The 11,368-nt window shown below is 43.0% G+C and overlaps 1 protein-coding gene across 1 annotated transcript in view; it reads right to left on the reverse strand.

Moving 5' to 3' along the window:
- TLE1 (TLE family member 1, transcriptional corepressor) overlaps positions 1–11,072 on the reverse strand; it is a 112,118-nt gene extending 101,046 nt beyond the window's left edge. The window contains exons 1-4 of the mRNA XM_042780667.1: positions 11,049–11,072; positions 10,187–10,287; positions 8,653–8,716; positions 8,493–8,537 (exon numbers count right to left, since the gene is read on the reverse strand). Of these exons, the coding sequence (XP_042636601.1) occupies positions 8,493–8,537; positions 8,653–8,716; positions 10,187–10,287; positions 11,049–11,072 (234 nt within the window). The remainder of the gene's footprint in view (positions 1–8,492; positions 8,538–8,652; positions 8,717–10,186; positions 10,288–11,048) is intronic.
- Between the last annotated feature and the right edge of the window lie 296 nt (positions 11,073–11,368).

Genomic DNA, 11,368 nt, shown 5'->3' on the forward strand with positions numbered 1-11,368 from the left:
AAAACCAAACCAAACTCACTGCCATCGAGTCAGTTCCAACTCACAGCAACGCTCACTGGGTTTCCAAGGCAGTAAATGTTTATGGAAGTAGATCACCCTCTCTTCCTTCTGTGGAGCAGCTGGTGAGTCTGAACCGCTGACTTTCTAGTTGGCAGCCAAATACCTTATCCACTATGCCACCAGACCGCCTTACCACTCTATATAACAAACACACTAGGTACTGAGTTCCTACTTTACATAAAGCACTGGGAAGGGTAGATCTAAGTCTCAAGCTCAAGCTTCCAGCAGGCTGGAAGCTAGTGGAAGTAACAAAACAGGCTCAAGAAAAACATCATCGTTACAGAAAACAAAGCAAAGTAAGTGATGTGACAGCCTCCTGTTGGAAGGGGAAGGGAAGGAACACCTTGAGGTAACAGGCAGTGTTTCCAGGTGAACTGGGCCTTGAAGCATAGTGAGGAAGGCCATGTGAAGTGTGACAAGAAGGCCTAGATTTCTGTATAAAGAGAGCAGAAATATATCAAACCTATTTCACACATGAAGAAGAAATCCACTGGCTGGGTTAAAACAATTGCAGGGAAGGAGAGGTGGCCCAGTAAGACAGGAGAGGAGAGTAATCAGGGCCTCTAAGTGCAAGCAAAGAGGTAATTCCTATAGTAGGAAGTCGAAATTAGTAAAAGCAGACATAAAGACTCAAACCCCTAAAGATGCTTGGCATTCACAAGCTTAAAGGTGCTCCTTTTCTAGGGCTAGAGTTCCCAAGTAGAGTGGGTATACCCTAGGCGGTGTTATGGACTGAACTGTGTCCCCAAAAAGTATGTGTTATAAATCCTAAACTCTACATCTGTGGCTATAATCCCATTTGGGAATTAATTGTCTGTTATGTTAATGAGGCAGGATTACTACAGGATGTATCTTGAGTCCATCCCTGACAAAACATAAAAGAACAAGCAGAGATAGGGAAAGTCAGATGCTTAGGCACACAGAGATCACCACATAACCAGGAAACAGAAGCTGAGAGACAAGGACTTCTCCTAGAGCCAACAAAGAAAGAAGCTTTCCCCTTGAGCCGCACTCCAGATTCAGATTTCTGGCCTCCTAAACTGGGAGAGAATAAATGTGTTTGTTAAGGCCATCCCCTCAGGGTACTTCTGTTATAGCAGCACTAGGAAACTAAGACAGGAGACAGGACAGACTCACACACTGGGGTGAAAATGAGAGAACTCTTATTTACCCCCTGTATTAAAAATTTCTGTTTTTAATGACTACAGCCAAGAAAACCCTATGGGGCAGTTCTACTCTATCGCATGGGTCACTGTGAGCCAAAATCACCTCAAAGACACCTAACTGCAAAAACACAACAAACATACTAGTACTGTAGTAATGTATACAACTTAAAAATGTATTAAGTAAACAACACCAGGGGTACGTGCTCAAAATATGCACTGACCAGCTACACAAAATACTGTAGATGGAGCTAGTTAGATCAGTAATGGCACCATCATCAAACCAGTCCAGTACTGTATGGATCTCAGTGGTCAACAAAATTTATTATTTGGATAGGCAAGTTTAAATGTACCTATATCCTCAAAAATAACTGATCTACTGGATAATGAGTATCTAATGAATAAATACTAGTACATCAGAAATAGATGTCAGTGATGCTCATTAAGTTATATATAAAATTATCCCTTTTCAGTATATACTCATGTACAACCACCAAGTCTAATAGTAGTCTTTCATTTGACAGCTGAAAAAATAAATTCAATTAATAAAATTTTCACAATTTGCTTTTTCCTTCCAATTTTTTCCTCATACCAAAGATGACCTTCAACTTATCTTTTTTCTGCTAACATATTTCTTAGTCAAAAAGTGATTAAGCACATGGGAGAAGGAAGGGCACCTTATGCACAGGGAGACAGCTTAGGGGGCAGGAGAGTATGGAGGGATGGACACTGGGAAGTGGTACCTTGGGGAGGAAATTGGAGGGGAGCTGTTGCATTGTGGTAAACTGTGGTCAATGACATGAGACAAAAGTATATGTGAACTGCTGTATCAAGAGTGAATTTGCTCTGTAAATCTTCACCCAAATCTAAATAAAATAAAATTAAAAAAAAAAAAAAAGTGATTAAGCAGTAAATAACACTGTAAGAAAAACTGAAAAATTACTTCTTACACCACCTAGTATGAGAGCTTGTTGGGGGAGGTAAGAGGGCTACTGTGTTCAGAGTTCTAATTTTACACTGCTTCTTAGCAGGTAAATAGAATTAAACACAATAATTAAGAACTTAAATGTAAAATAATGAAACAGATGATTGTGCTCCGTCACAGGTTATTTGATAAAACTGAGTCAACATTTCTTGGTTTTCCATATAGAGTATCATGCAATTCAGCAGTGTATGAACTGAGCAGTTCTGAAAACACCATACTTTTGCAAAGAATTTTAGAAACCATTTTTTGTTAAATTACATAAATGACAATACATAAACAGCTTCATGTTAATTTAAAATTTCAGTCTAAATTATTTTTCAGATCAAACCATGTCCACACGTACACCCCATACATTTATGGTCTACCCTGACTCATAGTGACCCCATTCACAGTCAACGTAGCACTGAGCTCCATAGGATTTTCAATGACTGATGCTTTGGAGGTAGGTCACCAGGCAGAGATACCTCTGGGTAGGTTTGAAGCACTAACCTTTCAGCTAGTGGTCAAGCACTTAACCATTTGTACCATTCTATCAGAGTCAATATAAAATAGCTCTACTCAAAACATCAGCCATATTCATGGAACAATCCTAAGGCAGATTTATTACTTAAAGAACTCACCAACTCTATTAGTGAGGACTATTTCAAAGGTATAAATGTCAAATCTTATCAAACAAGCCAACCAACAAAAACAATTTTTCTAAAAATTTAATTAAAAACCACTATGCTCATTCTCTCACATTAAAGGTGCTGGTTTTGAGAATTTCAATTTTAAAAAATCTGAAGCAGCAGTAAGTGTTGGGAAGGTGGGGGATAAATCCATTAGTCTTAAAGAGAGTCAAAGTAATAAGTTTCTTACTTTCTTCCTATTTAATTCAGTTTTAGAGACCACAAATGTATAGCAACAGAACAGTCAAGATCCAGACCTGTGCAAACTTAAAATGGTTCCATGAGACAGAAACTAAATATATCTTTAACTACCACTCAAGATAGTTTAATTCAAATATTTCCAAAAGGACGGGATTTTCTTTCTGGATTGCATATTAAACACTGTTTGGGAGGACATCTTTGGCCTTGGTAGCTAGCATCAGTGGTTGGTCTCTGGCTAAGACATACCTCAAGTTACACGTACACATGGCATTCGGTTCTGAACACGGGTGGTGGGACAGGATGACCCTCGCGCTTCAGATGAACCAGAATCTCGTCACTAGAGATTTTAGAAATTGCCTAGCTTCAGCCCCTCATTTTACACAGAGGAAAACCAAGGTCCAGGTAACTTGCTAATGCTTTGCCAACACTATTGTTGCCACATGGAGTATTAATTGCCATGGAGTAAATTCCAACTCATGGTAGCCCCACATGTGCCGAGTAGAACTTGGCTCCATAGGATTTTTAAGGCTGTGATCTTCCAGAAGCAGATTACCAGGCATGTCTTCCAAGGCACCTCTGGAAGTGTTTGAACCGCCAACCTGTTGGCTAGTAGTGAAAGCTTCAGCGTTTGTGCCACTCAGTCCCCAGAGTCTCTAATTAAGTGACTTCAATGAACTATCTCACACCAAGGCAGATTCTACCGGTCAGGTCAAGTGCTCACAATGGGACATGCACACTCTTCTTTCCTTTCCAGAAACGCAGACACAGGGTAAAGCAGGTGAGGCACTCTGAATGTGCAGTTGCAGTTCTTAGCCTCCCTCGCCTCACCTAATTGCCATGTTATAAAATCCTGTCTTTACACGGAATACTGATCATTGGAGACTTTTTTGGCATTGATTTGAATTTAAAAACACTGCATTACACTATCATTTATCTTGAGATTTTTTGGTGTTCCCTTATATTTTGTGCCTGAGGCACTGCCTCCCTTGCCTAACCCTAGTCCAGGTCTGAGCAGAAACCAGCCACTAAGCCACTGTGAAGGGATGGGTGAAGGTTCAGCAGTGAGGAATCGAGTTGCCTGTGATACAAAACAAAGGCTAATCTTGCACCTCTGGAGTGGAGGCGCTAAATATAGGGAGCTTTATCTCTATATATAAAGTGTGCAAAGGACAGGCTTATTGGAAGAAAATAAAGTCAGAGGCCACTCCAATCTTGATGACAACTACCCCTTTGCAGTACAAGGTTATTAACACCTGGTCATGCTTAACTCTAAGTGCCTACACTCCAGCGAGTCATTCCCCAATCTGAGATTTTGACTGAGAAGAGAATCTTAAAGGGAGAAACTGCACCCAAGACCATGTACATGGTTAAAAAATAAGAAAATAAACCTTTCAGACTTAATTTAAGATAGTCGTATCGCAGGAAAAAATTCACAGGTAAAACTTTACTTAACTGTAAAGAAAAAAAAGTGGGAAAACAACTGTTAAGCATATCATTTTTTGTATTCTTGAACTTTCCATTTAATCTGAGGCCAGTATCTCTCAACCAGTTACAACAGACCAGTCTATGTGCTGAGTTTCCCAATTTTTACAATCCCTGTCTAACCCTGATATGTCTTATAAACCATGAGGTTGGACAACACAGCACAAGAGTGAGCAAAGAGAGACAGATACGGAGAGTGGAGGTCACTACATAGAGGCCCGGGGGTGCTGCTGCCACAGCCTCATTTCCCACACGGCAACAGGGTGGGTTCAGGGAAGAAACTATAGATGACCCCAGCTTCCAATGACACTTGGCCTTGATCAAGTCCCAGACTCTGAACACATGCCCACAGGTGCGAGAAGAGCAAAACACCTTTCCAATCTACTTTACAGGCTGACAGCTGAAGTCAAACCAGAAAAATCAGTCACTGTTAAGTGTTATGCAAGTTGAAGTTACTCATGATAGCTTGCCTTCTTCAGCATACTTTAAAGATACACAAATGGGATAAAAAAGGGTTTTTATGTATTTACAATGCATCTTGTTCCCAAAAAGATTAAATGAGGTAACACCAAGCAACGTGATAGGGGAAAAAAAAAAAAAAAGCTAAAGATTACTCTGCCACATACACCAAGCATAGCCCTAAAAACAATTAGACTTGCTTCAGTGGTGTTAATTTGTATACCAGATGCCTCTACCTCTCTCTTAGTCAGAGATACACAGTTTATGAGTCTACAGGGACAGAGAGATAAAACCGGCTTTTTGTTGACAGCTGCCGTGGAGTCAGCCCAACTCATGGTAACCCCTCATGGTAACCCCACGCACAGCAGAACAAAATGCTGCCCAGGCCTGCACCATGCCGTTGATTAGCTGCTGACTGGACTGCTGTGGCTGATACTCAGAAGTGGAACACAAGGTCTCTGTTCCTACTCCATCTGATAGTCTGGAAAGTCTGCTGAAAGCTGTTCGCCACCACAACTCAGCAGCCTCCAGTGACAACAGGTGGTGGCTGCACATAGGGTGCACTCATTGGCCACTGAGTGGAACCCAGGTCTCCTGCAAGGAAGGTGGGAATTCTACCACTGAACCACCACTGCCCGACATAAAGGCAGAGATCCATCAAAGAAAGCTCTCAGAAAAAAAGTGCCTCACTGTCTCAAGGAAAGATTTCAGTATCTACTAGCACTCCTACTCAGTAGACTTCTTAACTAGTCACAAATGAGAGAAGAGAAAGTAAGGGGAAGGCTTATCAGGAAGTGTTGACACAACATAAACATGGACTGTGGGCACCAAACCAAGGAAGGAAACCACAATTATACCATTCCTGATTTGGACGCACTTTTCACTTTAAAACTTCCAGACGGAAAACTTGGTGGTAAGACTTGACACTGAAATCTCTCAAACTCCCTCATCCGACAGACCCGCTGAAAGGTGGGAAGGGAGGAGGGCGGCCGTCACATAGGAGACAAATCTTAACAGCATTAAAGCTCTCTCCGCTGAAAGTTTCCCCATCACTGCATTTTTTTCAGTAACAAAGATGTTGTCAGAAATGACAATTTTTTGTGTCCCCTGATGATGCCTTGCTAGCATTTGGTTATAAGCCATAAAGCAGGAATAATTTCAGCCTGTCAGGAGTCTCACTAATGCCCAGTTTCCCCCTAGAGAGAATTCCTGTCAAATCTAATGAGAGCTCCAAAGGCCCTCTCTACAATATAATGAGCACTCAGGCCATGCTGGTGATCAGGCAGCAAAAAGCATCAATTTGAGCCTGGATGCACCCTGGGGGCCAGACGTCACCAGTTTTAATAAGAATTATGATTACTAGCTGCACCAAATGCCTCCTCAGAACTTATTATTAATGTGTGACATTCAGAAGGATGTTTTTCAAATGTAAGGCCACTTTAAACTGAATTAAAGCACTGCTCTGTGCACCACTCCAGTTAAGGTTCTGTCACCATTTACAATATAAACTAAATTTCAAGGGGCTTAGTACCATACTATAAAGAACATGGTGTCTGTCTCTCAGCTTTTCGCATTTGTCAAATTACTGAGCCAATTATACACAGCAGAGTATTAATGTGCGCAGACTCAGGGACAGACACTATATACCCACAAATGCCCAATGGAATACGGGAACTCATTAGGAAACTATTTCCACACCACGGGGCTTCTGGCGCACTTTGCCCCTTATTCCTACTCGATAAAGAAAAGTAAAGGTCACCCTGCCATGTAACGAACGCAGACGCATTACACACCCCCTTTAGAGCCCTCAATAAATCCAGCATGAGCATACCACATTACAGAGGTGGCGTGCCCTTGTAAAATAGTCAGGGAGCTTATTAAATCCTTTTGAGTTTATGAGCTTAAGAGAACCCTCAGTTTCCTCTTATTCTTTCAGCATATTTGTTACCAGCAAATGATCTTTAATTTTTTTTTTTTAAGTGACAGGTTAGAAGTCCTAGGCAAAGTTTATTTGCATAATTCATTTAAATGACCAAAGCTTAGCCATAAATCTTCTAGTCCAGTTACTATCAACAAGTTACAATTACCTCAATAGGACACTAGCCATTTAAACACACAAAAACAAAGGCAAAACCCAACACATGCTAGGTTACCAATTCTGCAAATCAGAATCATATCAGCTTTTTAAAAGGCTCAATTATATTGCTAACAAAAGGCCCCAAACTTAACTCTCTCCTTCCAAACACATGTGAAGACAGATTTAACATACACAATAACTTAACATTACGAAATCTATGATGAATTAAAAATCAAAGAGTGCAGAGTCACAAAAGCAGAATTCAACACATCTGAAACACACTTGCTTAATGAAAGTCTTTGAATATAAGGAAGATCTGAAGGCTGAACTAATCAATTTCTCCACTGTGCCCCAGCCGGTCAGCCATGCTCTTTAATTTAATGAAACAAGGGTTTCAGATGAAATAGCACATATACATCAGTAAGAATTGTATTGTTGCACTTTGAAATGTGTCCAACTGTGCAACTTCATCTGATGATAATTTTTTTAAGAGGCAATCGATTTCTAAAAGACTTATTGTACCAGTGTCTTGATGAAAAAGTGAATGTCAGCATATCTCCAGAATACTTACACCCTGCCATTAATGCTTTCTTTGGCAGACAATGACTACTCAATCGAGGGTCCTTTGGGCTGAGCAATCATTTAGCTTTTCTTCTCTTATGAGGTCCTTAGTGCCTTGTTCCAGCTCAATACTCTTTTTATACACCATTATAGTAGCCATAAGTGTGAATTTTATGGGAACTTGCAAACTCATAGTCATAGCTAGAGCTTTCCAGTCACTAATCTTTTCATGCTTTTAAAATCACCAGGACTGAAGCAACTCCCAACATATGCTGTAGCCATAAAAGATGCTTTTTTTCATCTCCAAACTTGCATCAATTGAGATACTTTTCAAAAAGATGTTTGCTTACAAGCCTCTGAACCTGGGTGTCTCTTTATGCAGTTCCAGTGCACCAGAACTCCAGAGAACTCTATACCTTGTTCTAGGCAATTCAAGAAACTCTTTGAATGCCTCCTTGCCCCCACAGGTCCACATTTCTTTTCCAAACCAGCACAAAAATAACTATCCTGAGCTTTAACAACCCTAAAAGACACCCAGATCTTTCAAGAGACTAAATCTATCCAGATAGAAAAGTAAATTCAGAGTCTCAATTTCTATCTGCCTATAAACAGACAAGTTTACATTTCCTAAGCACCTCTCACCAAGTCATTTAAACAGCCTAAAATGGTCAAGAAATAACCCTTGCTGCAGAATACCACACCAATTCACAGGAATGGGAAACCAAGGCAGAAAAACGATTTACAAACCACCTCTCTAGCACCAAGGACAAAGCCAATACTATAAAACCAGAATGAAGTGATTTCTCATCTCAGTTTGAGATTTAACTAAAGCTTACCTGTTTATGCATTTCAATGTTTAATCCATATGACATTTCATAATACTGCAAAAAGAAAAAAGGATTAAACATTTCATTAACTCACATTTTTGTAATGCTAAGAAAACATATTTGTTAATATTACACAGAAAAAAAAAAAAGCCCAAACTTCGGTACCTACCATCACATAGTGCCTCTGCATTTCTGTCTTTTCACTTGCCAGTTTCTCACATTCCAATTTAAGGCTACAAAAACAAAACAGGCAACTTAATGTAAACATTATGTCACTTGTTTTAACATCTGCCTCACATACTTGCACTTCAAGCAAAAACACAGATCAATTTGGAAAAGCCATAAACTATCTAGGTAAACACCCAAATGCTTTGTCCTTGCATTTTAGTAGGGAAAAGGAATAAGGTGAACAGTACAGGCTATCCATTCAGCTACCATTCTTTTTCTTCTTGGCGTATACTTGGTCACAGATGACAAGATGGAAAAACACATTACAACCTGTGACCTACCCAGAAGACCGATTCCTCCTCATGGCCACTTGTTCACTCCTACTTCCTGCCTCCTAGATTCCAGATCCACCAAAATCTAGCCTTTGCACAATCTTCAGCCCCAGGAATAGACTGTACCTTCTTAGACAACTCTAACAGTCTCTAGGTTTGAAAACTGTGCCTGTAAAGTTTTTCTACAATGGTTGGTCCCTTTTAAAACCTTAGGTTTTAAAATGCCTGTCAAAATATGTCAAGTAGCTACTCCAATGAAGTGGGCTGAAGCTCTCCCGGCTTGGTAAACATGGCGTGTGCAGGTATGCCTCAGGCTATAGAGATAAGATCTACAAGTAGACAAAAGGTCAATCAATAATCAAAAGCTCCCCCCACAAAAAAATCAGAAAATCCACACCCAAGCCACTTGGCTTGATCTGTGTGATTTTTCCTACACACCACAAAAAATTCATACTATCATTTTACAAATTAATTTCTTAGCTCCTATTAGCTAATACTTCATAAGAGCAAGGCAAGAAACTAACATTTTTCTGAAAAAGCCCTAATAGGCCAAATACTTCAAAATAGTTTCCTTTGAAGGCAGGTCTTGTTAGATGAAGAAAGAAACTAAGGCTGAGATGGATATAAAAGTGCCACTCCAATCTCCTGTCCCGTTAACATGTTAAGAATGAAGCAAAGGCAGGTGAGCTTTCTCCTACACACTACTCCCCCCGCCCCCAAATCATCACCAATAATGGCCACAGATGAAAGCATCTAGCCTTCCACGATGGACTTTGCCTCAGACAATCCGATTCCCTAGAATGGCAAGCAGTGATTTCAACACTGGCTGTGCTTCTGTGAACCCGAACTCCAGAGCTAAGGCATCGATTGAACCAATGTTTCAGCTCAGCCAGTTACAAGATAAATAAATGAAGGGCAAATATTGACAGTTCTCATGCAACCCCTAAATACACGAAAAAGGACTCCCTGGAACAGCAGCAAACGGGCAAAAGGGAAACAATGGAAGGAGGAGGAGACAAGAGGCGGCCTGGGAAGAGGCAGAAAAGGGGGAAACGTGAATGACAGGTCTTAACTGCAACTCCACACGCCACCGCCTGGACGCAAGTACTAAGTACAGCAGCCGCCGGGGCTGGGCGAGGGGCACCGGGACGCCTAAGAGGGACTCCAAGGGCGACCACTCGCCCAGCGCCGCCGGACACGCACCTGTGATACTGTGCTTGCAGGAATTGGAATTCCTCCTTGATCCGGTCCAAAGACTCTGGAATCGTGAACTTGAAGGGCTGGCCAGCAGCCTGGTGCGGCGTCTGGGGACGAGCAGCGATGGGGGCCGAGGAATAGGGGTGCGTTCAGATACAGCGATAAGTCAGAGAGACGAGTGAGTAGGGCATACAAATAATAATAAAGTTAGACGCGGCGGAAAACCGAAGCTCCAAACTAGACTTTGCGTTTCACTTTGGGGAGGGGAAAGAAAGCATTTCCCGGTCCCCAGGTTCTAAAAGAGGCTCAGAGCTTCTTCTAGCCTCCAGGGAAGGTGGCAATAAGTGCGCCCGGGTCACACGGCAGAGGAATGGGGCTCCCAGGCTGCCAGGGAGGATTGTCGTCGTCGTCCTCGGTCCTCCTCCCCCACAGGCACGATAATGACCCCTGGGACCAAAGGAGAAAAACAACTCCCTTACGTGCCTGGTTCCCAGAGTCGCCGGAGCCACCTCCGGGCGCGCCGGAACGGGGGCCGTATTGACATGTAAATAAGGGAGAAAAGAGGCAAAAGGGGGGGTACCCCCACCTGGCTCGGATAGGACAAGGATGTGGCTGCGGGAGAGAAACCCCAGCCTCCCCGGGCGCCACCCTCCGCTGAGTCTAGACAAGTAGGAGGGGACCAAAGGGGGGGGGGGTTGCAGTTTCAACCCACTCCCCACGCTGCAGGGGGGACCCGGGACCTCCCTAGTCTCACACTTATGAGGGGAAGAGGTCCGCCAGGCAGCAGCAACCACCCCTCTCCCTACGGCACCCAACCCACCCACACTCCTGCCCCTAACATCCCCCCACCCACCCGGCCGCGCCTCACCGGATGCCGGCTCTGAGGGAACATCGCTCTGGCGGCGGCCGCGGCTCTGTTCCCCGACAACTGAATTCTCCGCTCAATTTCTAACTTTAATCCCGCCAAGGAATATTAAACCGGGAAGCCAGGCAGAAGCGGGAAACGCTGGAGGCGGGGGGCGCGCTGGCCACGCAAGCAGGCGCACTCCGCGGGGCGCACCGGCCGCTCAGCGCCAGCTCCTGCTCCCGCCGGTGCGGGCTCCCGGGAGCGCTCAGGGCCACATCGCGGGCGCCCAGTGCTCTATTGCTCCAGGAACCTGCGCGGCGACGCTGGCGTCCGGGTAGTGA

Source organism: Orycteropus afer, unplaced genomic scaffold (genome assembly GCF_000298275.1).
Source record: "Orycteropus afer afer isolate SDZICR_OR568_19922 unplaced genomic scaffold, OryAfe1.0 scaffold00005, whole genome shotgun sequence".
Classification (NCBI taxonomy): domain Eukaryota; kingdom Metazoa; phylum Chordata; class Mammalia; order Tubulidentata; family Orycteropodidae; genus Orycteropus; species Orycteropus afer.